Genomic DNA, 15,701 nt, shown 5'->3' on the forward strand with positions numbered 1-15,701 from the left:
AACTGGGGTAGTCCCACATCATCCCACATAAATTCCAATATTTATTAGAGAACACAACAAACAAGTTGGAATAGGAGCAAGTTTAAATTGGCAGCATTTCTGTGGAGTCAAATAAAATATGTCAATTCATTTGTAGTGTATTAGTTGATGATTTCAAATTTCGGGAAGACTTTGGGATATTCATTATGTCAGAAAGTTTATGAATACCTTTTCAGACCATGATAGGTTTTCCCTCCCAAAGATAGGGAGTTATTTCTAAATATTGGTGTTTGGGTATGCCATTGCACTTCCCAATTACCAAGTTTTTCAATTTGTTGCCAGGTCTGTATTGAGTGGGGGCTGATTGGTCCAAACTGATTACGGCCTTGTATTTTGATCAAACCATTTCTTAAGTGGGCGGAGCACGAGAGACAAAGCATATAACTTGAAGTCGGGTAAATCTAGACCCCCAAAACCTTTGGGTTGCTGGAGTATAGTCATTTTAATTCTGGGATGTTTCCCTTTCCATATAAAATTATATATTTTCCTAGTACCCGAATGGCGTGGGCAAAGGAAACATGCTAGCAAAGAAATGTAGTCTAGGCAAGACATTCATTCTGACTATCGAAATTCGACCTGATGAAGGTTAGATTAAACCGTCTGCTGTAATTGCAGTTGTGACTGGTTTGTAGTTCTTCGAAACAATTTTTATCTAGAGGGAATTTATTTTGTATTTTTTTCAATTTCGTGGTATCAAATTGGTAGTTAGTCTTGTCCCATCGCTGCAACTCCTGTACAGACTCGGGAGAGGCGAAGGTCGAGAGCCGTGTGTCCTCCGAAACTCAACCCAGCCAAGCCGCACTGGTTCTTGACACAATTCCTGCTTAACCCGGAAGCCAGCCACACCAATGTGTCGGAGGAAGAAAATTGTGACCGTGTCCGCGTGCATTGCCGCCCGGCCCGCCGCTAGTGCGCGATAAGACAAGAACATCTCTGCCGGCAAAACCCTTCGCTAACCCTGACGACGCTGGGCCAATTGTGCGCCGCCCCATGGATGTCCCGGTTGCGGCCTGCTGCGACAGAGCCTGGACTCGAACCAGGATCTCTAGTGGCACAGCTAGCACTGCGATGCAGTGCCTTAGACCACTGCGCCATTCGGGAGGCCCCGGGAGAAATGTTTTCCCACACTAATGGCTCCAATGATAGGGCAAATAGGAGGCTGGACAGCCTTGACGAGTTCCCCGTTAGATGGCTAACTGTGAGGAGCATTGGATACCCGTGAAGACCATCGCATAGGGGGTACTGTCAATTATTTTTAACATAGTTATAAACAATTAGCCAAATCCATATGATGGGTTTGGATTTCTAAACCTTAAATGTTGTTAATCATCAGTTATAATAGAGACATGAGGAGTGCCATAGTCTAGGGTCTACACCAGAAATTAATGGTTATCTGTAGGAGGAATGTATATGGTGGATGCAGTTAAGCTTGGAATGTTTGATTTAACTAGGCAAGTCGGTTAAGAACAAATTCTTATTTACAATGACGACCTACCAAAAGACAAAAGTCCTGCGGGGACTGGGATTAAAAATAAAATATAGAACTAAACACACATCATGACAAGAGACAACGCTACATAGAGACCTAAGACGACAACAACAGCAAGGCAGCAACACATGACAACACAGCATGGTAGCAACACAACATGGTAGCAGCACAAAACATGGCACAGACATCAGCACAACGGGCACGAAGGTAGAGACAACAATACATCACACAAAGCAGCCACAACTGTCAGTAAGAGGGTCCATGATTGAGTCTTTGAATGAAGAGATGGAGATAAAACTGTCCAGTTTGAGGTGTTTGTTGCAGCTCGTTCCAGTCGTTAGCTGCAGCGAACTGAAAAGACAAGCGACCCAAGGATGTGTGTGCTTTCGGGACCTTTAACAGAATGTGACTGGCAGAATGGGTGTTGTATGGGATGATGAGGGCTGCAGTAGATATCTCAGATAGGGGGGAGTGAGGCCTAAGAGGGTTTTATAAATAAGCATCAACCAGTGGGTCTTGCGACAGGTATACAGAGATGACCAGTTTACAGAGGAGTATAGAGTGCAGTCACGTGTCCTATAAGCACTGGTGGCAAATCTGATGGCCGAGTGGTAAAGAACATCTAGCCGCTCGAGAGCACCCTTACCTGCCGATCTATAAATTATGTCTCCGTAATCTAGCATGGGTAGAATGGTCATCTGAATCAATTAGTTTGGCAGCTGGGGTGAAAGAGGAGCGATTACGATAGAGGTAACCCAGTCTAGATTTAACTTTCGCCTGCAGCTTTGATATGTGCTGAGAGAAGGACAGTGTACCATCTGGCCATGCTCCCAAGTACTTGTATGAGGTGATTACTACCTCAAGCTCTAAACCCTCAGTAGTAATCACACCTGTGGGGAGAGGGTGCATTCTTCTTACCAAACCACATGACCTTTGTTTTGGAGGTGTTCAGAGCAAGGTTAAGGGTAGAGAAAGCTTGTTGGACACTAAGAAAGCTTTGTTGTAGAGCATTTTACACAAAATCTGGGGAGGTGCCAGCTGAGTATAAGGACTGTATCATCTGCATATAAATGGATGAGAGAGCTTCCTACTGCCTGAGCTATGTTGTTGATGTAAATTGAGAAGCGCATGGTGCCTAGGATTGAGCCTTGTTTTACTCCCTTGGTGACAGGCAGTGACTGAGACAGCAGATTTTCTGACTGTATACACTGCACTCTTTGAGAGAGGTAGTTAGCAAACCAGGCCAAAGAACCCTCAGACACCAATACTCCTTAGCCGGCCTATAAGAATGGAATGGTCTACCATATCAAAAGCTTTGGCCAAGTCAATAGAAATAGCAGCACAACATTGCTCAGAATCAAGGGCAATGGTGACATCATTGAGGACCTTTAAGGTTGCAGTGACATATCCATAACCTGAGCGGAAACCAGATTGCATACCAGAGAGAATACTATAGACATCAAGAAAGCCAGTCAGTTGATTATTGACAAGTTTTTCCAACACTTTTGGTGAACAGGGCAAAATAGAAATAGGCCTATAACAATTAGATCAGCTTGATCTCCCCCTTTTAAATAAAGGATGAACCGTGGATGCCTTTCAAGCAATGGGAACCTCCCCAGAAAGGAGAGACAGGCTTGGCGACGATAGGGGCAGCAACCCTGTACTGAGTGAAGGAAAGATGATGTGAATGTACTGAGTGAAGGACAGATAATCACGTGGCAGGCACTGATAAGGATGGAGTGGTGGATTAGTGAGGAAAGGGGTCGAGGTCAGGTCACCTCAAGGGAGAAGGAACAGTTTATTGCCCGTGTCACTTAATTTCCTGCCTAGCAATAGAGATGTAATGTTTAGAGAGAAGGAGGACATCACCCATATTGGGGTATATGTACTACCACTGGTGGAAATATGTCATTGTCTAAATTCAGCTGCTCGATCCTTTGGGCGAATAAACTTGGTTGGAGCTTTCATAGTGTCCGTCAATTTCTTACTCTGATAATTAGAACCTAACGCATAGTATACCAGAGGTAGAACCATGCGATACGGTCAAAGGCCTTTTCCGCATCAATTGGCAGGAATGCACAGGAGGGCGGTATATTAGGTGTAATATGTAATATGTAGGAGACATCTCCGATTGTCTGACGCCAGTCTATGTTTGACGAGGCCCATTTGATCAGGTTGAACTAGTTTGGGTAAAATGGTTTCAAGACGTTTGGCTAGAACCTTGGCATACAATTTCATGTTACTGTTAATGAGGGAGAGAGGCCTATGACTTGAAAAGAGAGTTAGGTCTTTACCTTTTTTATGTAACAGAGAGATAATTGCATTATTAACGTCTCTATTGAAAAAGCCCATCTGAATAGATATTCGTAACATCTCTAATATTGGACCAAGTTCAAACCAAAAGGTTAAATAAAATTCAGGTGGGATGCCATCCCATCCAGGGGATTTACCTCGGTTCATGTCTTTCAATGCATTGTGCAGTTCATTGAGTGTTTTATAGGTGCATCTAAAGAGAGTGCATCATCAGAGGAGAGTTTTGCAGTAGATTCAAGCCCTCAAAAAAGGGTCTCTTGCTGTCTGAGGTATTTTGTACTTCAGAACTGTATAATTTTTCTAAATATAAATTGATGGTGAATCATGCAAGAGAACATCGTCAGCCTGAATGGAAAGAATGTCAGCAAGACTATCATTATTCCGTAATTTACTCACTAAGAGGAAGCTAGGTCTATTTAAAGTCCAGATAATCAGTTTGTCTGACTCTATGAATTCAAAATTCTGCTCTTATTCTGAGTAAGGAATTTAACTCCGATTTAATAATTCTCTCTTCGGCGGAGAAACTGTTCTGCTTGTTGACTAGTTAGTAAGGATAAAGTGGACAACAGTTTGGTTATTTATTTTTTTAGTCGAGACTTGGTCACAGACTCTTTGTTGAGGATAAATTCATGTAAATCAGACCTGAATTGATCAGAATTCCAAACAAATTTATAGAGTGAGATTAAATCTCCACCTTGCACGATTTGGAGCATTGGTTGTTGATAATTTGCATACATTTGCAAGATCATTAGACACACTACATGACCAAATGTATGTGGGCACCTGCTCGTAAAACATCTCATTCCAAAATCATGGGCATTAATATGGAATTGGTTTTGCTGCTATAACAGCCTCCACTCTTCTGGGAAGGCTTTCCACCAGATGTTGGAACATTGCTGCGGGGACTTGCCACAAGCATTAGTGAGGTCGGGCACTGATGTTGGGCGATTAGATCTGGCTCACAGTTGGCGTTGCAGTTCATTCCAAAGGTGTTCGATGGAGTTGAGGTCAGGGCACTGTGCAGGCCAGTCAAGTTCTTCCACACCGATCTCTACAAACAATTTCTGTATGGGCCTCACTTTGTGCATGGGAGCATTGCCATGCTGAAACAGGAAAGGGCCTTCCCCAAACTTTTGCCACAAAGTTGGAAGCGCAGAATCGTCTAGAATGTCATTGTATGCTGTAGCGTTAAGATTTCCCTTCACTGGAACTAAGGGGGCTAGCCCGAACCATGAAAAACAGCCCCAGACCATTATTCCTCTTCCACCTAACTTTACAGTTGGCACTATGCATTGGGGCAGGTAGCGTTCTCTTGGCATCCGTCAAACCCAGATTCGTCTGCCAGATGGTGACCGCGATTCATCACGCCAGGGAACGCGTTTCCACTGCTCCAGAGTCCAATGGCGGCGAGCTTTACACCACTCTAGCCAACACTTGGCATTGCACATGGTGATCTTAAACTTGTGTTTAGCTGTTCGGCCGTGGAAATCCATTTCATGAAGCTGACGTTGCTTCCAGAGGCAGTTTGGAACTCGGTAGTGAATGTTGCAACTGAGGACAGGCCAAAAAAAACGCTACTTTTTTTTTTTTTTTTACGTGCTTCATTACTCAGCAGTCCCGTTCTGTGAGCTTGTGTGGCATGCCACTTTGCGGCTGAGCCGTTGTTGCTCCTAGATGTTTCCACTTCACAATAAAAGCATTTACAGTTGCAGGGCAGAAATTTGATGAACTGAGCTCCTGAGCGCTCTGGAGCAGGTTTTCATCAAGGATCTCTCTGTGCTCTGTTCATCTTTCCCTCGATCCTGACTAGTCTCCCAGTCCCTGCCGCTGAAAAACATCCCCATAACATGATGCTGCCACCACCATGCTTCACCGTAGGGATGATGCCAGGTTTCTTCCTGACGTGACGCTTGGCATTCAGGCCCGAGAGTTTAATCTTGGTTTCATCAGACCATAGAATCTTGTTTCTCATGGTCAGAGTTGTTTAAGTGACACTTGGAAAACTCCAGGCAGGCTGTCATGTGCCTGTTACTGAGGAGTGGCTTCCATCTGGCCACTCTACCATAAAGGCCTGATTGGTGGAGTGCTGCAGAGATGGTTGTCCTTCTGGAAGGTTCTCCCATTTTTTTGGTACCGTTTCCCAGATCTGTACCTCGACACAATCCTGTCTCGGAGCTCTACGGACAATTCCTTCGACCTCATGGCATGGTTTTTGCTCTGACATGCATTGTCGGCTGTGGGACCTTATATAGACAGGTGTGTGCCTTTCCAAACAAATCATGTCCAATCAATTTAATTTACCACAGGTGAACTCCAAGTTGTAGAAACACCTCAAGGATAATCAATGGAAATAGGATGCACCTGAGCTCAATTTTCAGTCTCCTAGGAAAGGATCTGAATACTTATTTACATAAGGTTTTTCAGTTTTAAGTTTTCTATAAATTTGCAACAGTTTCTAAAAACCTGTTTCGCTTTGTCAGTATGGGGTATTGTGTGTAGATTGAACAATTTGTATTTAATCCATTTTAGAATAAGGCTGTAACAAAATGGTAAAACGTCAAGGGGTCAATACTTTCCAAATGCACTGTATTTTTTATTTCACCTTAATTTAACCAGGTTGGCTAGTTGAGAACAAGTTCTCATTTACAACTGCGACCTGTGCAAGATAAAGCAAAGCAGTTCGACACATACAGCAACACATAGTGTACAATTTTCACCTTCTGAACTAGATGCACTAACTGTGATGAATGTAATCTATCCTTGAAAATGAAAAGTGTATTCTTTCAGTTTTATGATAAAGCATTGCATGCAACTACAGTGCCTTCGCAAAGTATTCATACCCCTTGATTTATTCCACATTTGTTGTGTTACAGCCTGAAATCAATATTTTATTAAATAGATTTTTTTCGCACCCATCTGAACACAATACCCCATAATGACAGTGAAAACCATGTTTTTAGAAATATTTGCAAATTTATTGAAAATATATTATTTACACCCCTTTCCTATGACACTCCAAATTGAGCTCAGGTGCATCCAATTTTCTTTGATCATTCTTGAGATTTCATTATAACTTGATTTGAATCCAATTAAATTGTTTGGACGTGATTTTAAAAGAAACACACCTGTCATAAGGTCTCACAGTTGACAGTTCATGTCAGAGCAGAAACTACACCATGAGGTCCAAGGAACTGTCCGAGATAGAATTATGATGAGGCATATATCTGGGGAAGGGTCTAAAGAAAATTCTAGAGTGTTGAAAGTTTCCAAGGGCACAGTGGTCTCCATAATTGAGAAAGTGAAGAAATATGGAGCTACCCAGACTCTGCCTAGAGCTGGCTGTCCAACTGGGCAAGAAGGACCTTGGTCAAGGGGGTGACCAGGAACCCAATGACCACTCTGACACAACTACAGAGTTCCTTGGCTAAGATGGGACAACCTTCCAGAAGTACAATGGCCTCTACAGCACGTCACCAATCTGGGCTTTATGGGAGATTGGCCAGATGGAAGCCACTGCTGAGAAAAAGTCACATGACAGCACTCCTGGAGTTTGCAAATAGGCATTGTGAAAGACACTGCGATCATAAGGCAAAATATCTGGTAGTCTGGTGAGACATACAACTCTTTGGCCTGAATGCAAAGCACTACGTCTGGAGGTACAGCTCATCACCCTTCTAACACCATCCCTACCCGGAAGCATGGTTGTGGCAGCATCATGCTATGGGGATGCTTTTCAGAGGCATGAACTGGGAGACTGGTAAGGATAGAGGAAACAATGAATGGGGCAAAATATAGGCTAATCCTTGATGAGAACCTGCTTCAGAGTGCAACGACCTTAGACTGGGGGGAAGATTTACGTTCCAACAGGACAATAACCCCAAGCATACAGCCAAAGAGACACTGGAATGACTTCAGAACAAGAATGTGTAAGTCCTTGAGTGGCCCAGCCAAAGCCCAGACTTGAATCTTATTTAAAATCTGTGGAAGGACTTGAAGATTGCTGTTCAGCACCACTGAACAGATTCACATGGAATTGTTGTGCAATTTAAATGTTTAAATATGAAATTATTTGTGAAAAGATTACATGTAATTTTAGCTTCTAAATGAGATAATTGTTTGCATAAGTAAACTATGCTCACTCAGTGGCCATGCCAAAGTGAACAGACATTGGTTGAGAACTATGAAACACACCCTTCTCTCCCCCAATACCCCAAGCCTGTTGACGGAAGTCAAACTTAGTTCCCGACGATGTGAGGACTGGTGTCAAAAAAAAGTGCTAATTTCAACATGGAGGTGACGATCACCACGCTGAAAAGATGAATTTCTACTAGACCAGCCAGAATTCACGGCAAGCTGATTATGGCAAAATGGTTTGAACTTTGAACTCTTATTCACTAAAGAAGTGATACATCGTAGAATTCAAGTTATCAGCTGCAGCTGTAAACGTACGTGGCCTAGGAAAGGACAGACAATCTCCTAATAAGAACGACAGGGTACAAAGTATCGGCCCTACAACACTACGACCAGAAATATTCTTCAAAGGACAAGGGCGATCTCTGCTGGGCAAACCAGTCTTCCAACTTCGACCCATCTATAGAAGCGCAGATTTGTTTAACACTTTTTTGGTTACTACATGATTCCATATTTGTTATTTTATAGTTTTGATGTCTTCAATATTATTCTACAATGTAGAAAATAAACTCAGCAAAAAAAGAAATGTCCTCTCACTGTCAACTGTGTTTATTTTCAGTAAACTTAACATGAGTAAATATTTCTATGAACATAAGATTCAACAACTAAGACATCACCTGAACAAGTTCCACAGACATGTGACTAACAGAAATTGAATATTGTGTCCCTGAACAAAGGGGGGGTCAAAATCAAAAGTATCTGGTGTGGCAATCAGCTGCATTAAGTATTGCAGTGCATCTCCTCATGGACTGCACCAGATTTGCCAGTTCTTGCTGTGAGATGTTACCCCACTCTTCCACCAAGGCACATGCAAGTTCCCAGACATTTCTGGGGGGAATGGCCATCACCTTCCGATCCAACAGGTCCCAGACGTCCTCAATGGGATTGAGAGCCGTGCTCTTCGCTGACCATGGCAGAACACTGACATTCCTGTATTGCAGGACATCACGCACAGAACGAGCAGTATGGCTGGTGGCATTGTCATGCTGGAGGGTCATGTTAGGGTGAGCTTGCAGGAAGGGTACCACATGAGGGAGGATGTCTTCCCTGTAATGCACAGCGTTGATTGCCTGCAATGACAACAAGCTCAGTCCGATGATGCTGTGACACACCGCCCCTGACCATAACAGACCCTCGACCTCCAAATCGATCCCGCTCCAGAGTACAGGCCTCGGTGTACCGCTCATTCCTTCGACGACAAATGCGAATCTGACCATCACCCCTGGTGAGACAAAACCGCGACTTGTCAGTGAAAAGCACTTTTTGCCAGTCCTGTCTGGTCCAGCGACGGTGGGTTTGTGCCCATAGGTGACATAGTTGCCGGTGATGTCTGGTGAGGACCTGCCTTACAACAGGCCTACAAGCCCTCAGTCCAGCCTCTCTCAGCCTATTGGGGACAGTCTGAGCACTGATGGAGGAATTGTGGATTCCCTCCATCATTGCGTTTGTGTAACTTGGGCAGTTGTTGATGCCATCCTGTACCTGTCCCGCAGGTGTGATGTTTGGATATACCGATCCTGTGCAGGTGTTGTTACACGTGGTCTGCCACTGCGAGAACGATCAGCTGTCCATCCTGTTTCCCTGTAGCGCTGTCTTAGGCGTCTCACAGTATGGACATTGCAATTTATTGCCCTGGCCACATCAGCAGTCCTCATGCCTCCTTGCAGCATGCCTAAGGCACGTTCACACAGATGAGCAGGGACCCTGGGGATCTTTCTTTTGGTGTTTTTCAGTGTCAGTAGAAAGGCCTCTTTAGCGTCCTAAGTTTTTATAACTTTGACCTTAATTGCCTACCGTCTGTAAGCTGTTAGTGTCTTAACGACTGTTCCACAGGGGCATTAATGGTTTATGGATCATTGAACAAACATGGGAAACAGTGTTTAAGCCCTTTACAATGAAGATCTGTGAAGTTATTTGGAATTTCTTTGAAAGACAGGGTCCTGAAAAAGGGATGTTTCTTTTTTTGCTGAGTGTCTTGCATTTTCCTTTTCTGAATGGGCAGTTATTAGAATGCATACGTTTCTGTATTTACGGTAGCATAGCTCTTCAAGGTGCAACAGAGACCCAATCTCCTTTGTCCCTCAGTCTTCCTGCTCTTTGATTCAAACCCAACTCCCTTTCTTTGTGTAACTAGCCGTCATATCGGTTTCGTACGCTAGGGACTTTTTCTTTTATGACATGATTAGTAATCGATGTATGATCCATCCTGTGTAAATGTAATTCTGTGTGATTATTTAGTAAATAAATAATTAATCCCATTTTTGTATTGCTGATTCAATTTATTTGCCAGGGTTCGTGAAGAATTTTACGACGTTCAGATGAAACTGATTAATGATTGACTGCTATTGATATGAAAGATCTTTGAGGTTATTCGGAAGACAGCAGCTCTATAAATACTCTTCCGTGGTACCCCAGGTTAGTTACGAGTTAATTGTTGCTTGGTTTAATTCAATCACGTAATCAATCAAATGTTAGGTAATCGATTTGATAAAATAGTCTGCCATTTAATCAGTCAGAGACACGGCAGATGATTCTACAAAGTATTGACTCAGGGGTGTGAATACTTGTTAATGAGCTTTCTGTATTCAATTTTCAATCAATTACATTTTTTCTTCTAAAAACATGTTTTCATTTTGTGTAGATGGGTGCAATTAAAAAAAAAAATTTAAATGTCAAATTTTATTTAAACAATTTTTAACTCCTGCTGTAACACAACAAAATGTAGAATAAGTCAAGGGGTATGAATACTTTCTGAAGGCACTATCACATTTGCAGACCAATGTGAAATAGTAGGCTGAGTACATTGGATAGTGATTTAGTTAAGCTAATAGTATATAACTGACTCACTGTTCACAAAAAATACCGTTATGCTTTTCTTCTCCTTTCTTTTTTCTTTTATTTCTTTTTTTATAAATTTTCTCCCCTTTTCTCCCCAATTTTCGTGGTATCCAATCGCTAGTAATTACTATCTTGTCTCATCGCTACAACTCCCGTACGGGCTCGGGAGAGACGAAGGTCGAAAGCCATGCGTCCTCCGAGGCACAACCCAACCAAGCCGCACTGCTTCTTTAACACAGCGCGCCTCCAACCCGGAAGCCAGCCACACCAATGTGTCGGAGGAAACACCGTGCACCTGGCCCCCTTGGCTAGCGCGCACTGCGCCCAGCCCGCCACAGGAGTCGCTGGAGCGCGATGAGACAAGGAAATCCCTCCCGGCCAAACCCTCCCTAACCCGGACGACGCTAGCCCAATTGTGCGTCGCCCCACGGACCTCCCGGTCACGGCCGGCTGCGACAGAGCCTGGGGGCGAACCCAGAGACTCTGGTGGCGCAGTTAGCACTGCGATGCAGTGCCCTAGACCACTGCACCACCCGGGAGGCCCTTCTTCTCCTTTCTTTGCACATATCCAGAGCTCAGACCCAGCTAGAGGGACATTTTTAAAGAGGATCCGAGAAATGTTTAGCCTTTTTATAAACATTTTATGCAGTTCTAGGACACTACTCTTCATGACTGGCGACAATAGCATAATCTTTAATACCACAAAAATGACAGGGTAGACTACTCTGCTGACACTGACAAACTGAGATCAATAAAAACGACCTTGTCTTGTATGCAACCATCTAATTGATGCTTATGAAAAGGGGAGACACATATTGTAGGCTATGACATCCATCCAGCTTGGAGGAGGAAATTGTCCTAAAAAATATTACACCGGAGATATGGCCGATGCTCTCCGCTATAGTGCCAATTAGGCATGGGCGATGTACTGTATATAACGGGATATTTGGAAATTGTCACGGAATGGTTATTAAATACCGTCAATATTGTTAACTATGTCTTTGAAGTAAAAAATTATATACAGTACCAGTCAAAAGTTTGGACACCTACTCATTCCAGAGTTCTTATTTTTACTATTTTCTACATTGTAGAATAATAGTGAAGCCATCAAAACTACGAAATAACACATGGAATTATGTAGTAACCAAAAAAGCGTTTAACAATTCAAAATAGATTTTATATTTGAGATTCTTCAAAGTAGCCACCCTTTGCCTTGATAACAGCTTTCCACACTCTTGGCATTCTCTCAACCAGCTTCACCTGGAATGCTTTTCCAATAGTCTATAAGGAGTTCCCACATATGCTGAGCACTTGTTGGCTGCTTTTCCTTCACTCTGCGGTCCAACTCATCCCAAACCATCTCAATTGGGTTGAGGCCGGGTTATTTGTGGAGGCCAGATCATATGATGAAGCACTCCATCACTCTCCTTCGTGGAGAGCCCTTACACAGCCTGGAGGTGTGTTGGGTCATTGTCCTGTTGAAAAACAAATGATAGTTACACTAAGCTTAAACCAGATGGGATGGCGTATCACTGCAGAATGCTGTGGTAGCCATGCGCTTTGAATTCTAAATAAATGCTTCATGGTGGGAACCACACGGAGATCATCCGTTCACCTAAAAATCTCAAATGTGGTCTCATCAGACCAAAAGGACAGATTTCCACCGGTCTAATGTCCATTGCTCGTGTATCTTGGCCCAAGCAAGTCTCTTCTTATTATTGGTGTCCTTTTAGTAGTGGTTTCTTTGCAGCAAATTGACCATGAAGGCCTGATTCATGCAGTTTCCTCTGAACAGTTGATGTTGATGTGTCTGACTTTTATTTGGGCTGCAATTTCTGAGGCTGGTAACTCTAATGAACTTATACTCTGCAGTAGAAGTAACTCTGGGTTTTCCTTTCGTGTGGCGGTCCTCATGAGAGCCAGTTACAACAGTGCTTGATGGTTTTTGCGACTGCACTTGAAGAAACTTTCAATGTTCTTGAAATGTTCCTGATTGACTGACCTTCATGTCTTAAAGTAATGATGGACTGTCATTTCTCTTTGCGTATTTGAGCAGTTCTTGCCATAATATGGACTTGGTCTTTTACCAAATAGTGCTATCTTCTGTATACCACCCCTACCTTGTCACAACACAAGTGATTGGCTCAAACGCATTAAAAAGGAAAGACATTCCACAAATTAACTTTTAACAAGGCACACCTGTTAATTGAAATTCCCGGTGACTACCTCATGAAGCTGGTTGAGAGAATGCCAAGAGTGTGGAAAGCTGTCATCAAAGAAAAGCGTGGCTACTTTGAAGAATCTCAAATATAACACGTTTGGATACTACATGATTCCATGTGTGTTATTTCATAGTTTTGATGTTTTCACTATTATTCTACAATGTAGAAAATAGTAAAAATAAAGAAACCCTGGAATGAGTAGCTGTGTCAACTTTTGACTGGTACTGTAATTTTGGCAAATTCAAGCTTAGCATATTGGATGTGCATATTCCCTAGCCTATTGGACGCGCCACCTATGACACATTAGTTAAAAATAATACCTTAAAGTCTAATCACCAGTTGTTCCCCCTGGTCTACCTCAGGCTGCAGAGGGAGGAGGAGGTTGCCTATGCCAGCATCCAGGGGGCCCAGTCTCAGCCCCTGTCCCAGCCCCAGGCCTCTCTGGCGCCCTTCTCCAAGTTCGAGGAGAAGAAGACCAATGAGAAGACGCGCAAGGTGACCACTGTGAAGAAGTTCTTTAGTCCCTCGTCACGGACAGCCCCCAAGAAAGGTACTGACTGCCTGACTGACTCTATAAAACGGAAGACAGTTCTGCTTTCCCTTTGATACGTTAAAGCCTGAGTTATCTCAATGGTATTTCTCCAGTGCAGTTTCTGACACACACACACACACACACACTTTCCATCCCAGCGTATCAGCCTAGTACTTGTCTCATCAGCTCACTTCTTTGGAAGTGATCCCCGGAGGTTCTAAAGCAGGGCATGTTAGTGATTTGAAGGTCTTCTGTGCCTACCAAGCCCATAACAGGCTATTATAGCCTGGGTTATTTAGTGATGCCCTCTATTAGCCTAACTGTTAGGCAAACTCCCATAGCTCCTATCTGTACAATGGCCCCAAGGGTATTGAGAACAATGTGCAAACTTCAAAGTTCCTTTATTTTTGCAGACTTCAATATTTTTTTCTTCATTCAAAGAGGTGCCCTATCTCAGTGTGGGGATCATGGTTGATTGTCATTGACACATCACTCGTCGAGATTGTGACTTTGTCTCATCAGATTTCACTTTTTCTTTGCAGTAATAGCTGCTGTGCACCATTCTCTAGTGTTAGGTCATGTTAACTGTTTTCCATATCCTTTCCATTTCCTTCTATCTCATTGATACCCTCATCCTAACATAATGGTCCCAAACCAAACAACCCCTCTCTTTCTCCATCTTGTCTGATCCCTTCATTCCACACTTCTGTCATCGCCAGTGTTTGTTGATTCATGAATTTATTGTCATCCATTATTCTCCATACCCATTCCACCTTCACCCACCTCTCTCAAATCCCATGTACCCATTCTCTCTTGTATGCCATTCTGGTACCCTTCATCCCTGTTTGCCCTGCGGCCCAACTTGGCCCTACCATCTCATTCTCAGCCCCCACTGTGGGAGAGGAGAAGCTGACAGGCCTCAGGGACTGGAGAGGAATGTTTACTCCCCCTTGGGAAATGGGCTCTCCCACCGAAGGTAATCATTCCTACCATTGGAGAGGAGATTTGCATTGGATAGCGCTCCCATTTTAATCCCTGTAGTTTTAAAACCAACTAGAAAACCATAAGGCCTTAACTAGTGTAGTCGACTTATAATTACCCTCCAACCAGGTAGCATTAAGATGTACCAATAGTCTCACCATAGTAGCACCCGCTCAGTCTGATTGGCTGAGAGACCTGTCCATCAAAGTGACTCCACTGCTCCGGTTGGTTTTGAGTTTATTTGATGTGTAGTGGGCAGACGTGTGTGTGTGTGTTCAACGAGTCCCTTTTTCATGTTGTTCATAAAGTTCATTATCTCACTGTCCTCCTCTTGCGTATGGTCATTATACTGGCAGCACTGGTGGCAAGACTCAGAGGTGGGTATCTGTCATTCTCTCTGTAGTTGTAGATACACTTCTACAGAATAGATGACAAAACTGACTGTGTCCCTGAAACTGCCAACAATGTGTTCTTACAACCTGATCAGCAAAAGCAGTTCTAAAGTATCTGTTTATTTGTAGTTGGGACGCAATACTGTTGATTTCATATTTGAGTCTGTTTTCCTGACCTCTTCTCAGCTCTTATGTAAAGATGCACCCTTCTGACAGGTTACCTTCTTTACCTGAGGTTCAGTCAGTTAGTGAGGGCAACCATGAAGAGGAAGGTATGGCGTAACATTAAGAGTAACACATGTCATGGTGTCCCCCCCCCCATCAGAGAACCAGGAGGGCAAGACCCCCAGCCCCTCCATCAGCCGCCAGTCAAGCATTGAGACGGACCGCGTCTCCAGAGACTTTGTGGACTTCCTGAAGACCCTGCATAAGCCCGGCCGTGAGGTCCACAAGCAGAGCCGAGCCTTCATCGAGATCATGGCCAACAAAAAGGTCAGTTGAAAATGAGTCTGAATGCTTATTCATTGATTTTTTAAACGTGCAGGGTACAAAACGATATCTGAAAGGAATAGATATACAGTTGAAGTCAGAGGTTTACATACACCTTAGCCAAATAGATTTAAACTCAGTTTTTCCTAGTAACAATTCCCCGTCTTAGGTCAGTTAGGATCACCACTTTTTATTTTAAGAATGTGAAATGTCAG

General features: G+C 43.3%; 1 protein-coding gene across 4 annotated transcripts in view; it reads left to right on the forward strand.

Moving 5' to 3' along the window:
• The window catches only part of rabgef1 (RAB guanine nucleotide exchange factor (GEF) 1), a 40,523-nt gene that overhangs the window by 12,820 nt on the left and 12,002 nt on the right, over window positions 1-15,701 (forward strand). For 3 of the 4 annotated variants that reach the window (XM_055874330.1, XM_055874322.1, XM_055874339.1), the window contains 2 exons: window positions 13,455-13,642; window positions 15,323-15,489. In XM_055874330.1, coding sequence (XP_055730305.1) covers window positions 13,455-13,642; window positions 15,323-15,489 — 355 coding nt within the window. Of the gene's footprint in view, window positions 1-13,454; window positions 13,643-14,510; window positions 14,601-14,961; window positions 14,983-15,322; window positions 15,490-15,701 lie in introns of all 4 variants that reach the window. The other variant, XM_055874349.1, reaches the window with a different exon arrangement.

The sequence above is a fragment of the Salvelinus fontinalis genome, chromosome 2 (genome assembly GCF_029448725.1).
Source record: "Salvelinus fontinalis isolate EN_2023a chromosome 2, ASM2944872v1, whole genome shotgun sequence".
NCBI classification, from domain to species: Eukaryota; Metazoa; Chordata; class Actinopteri; order Salmoniformes; family Salmonidae; genus Salvelinus; species Salvelinus fontinalis.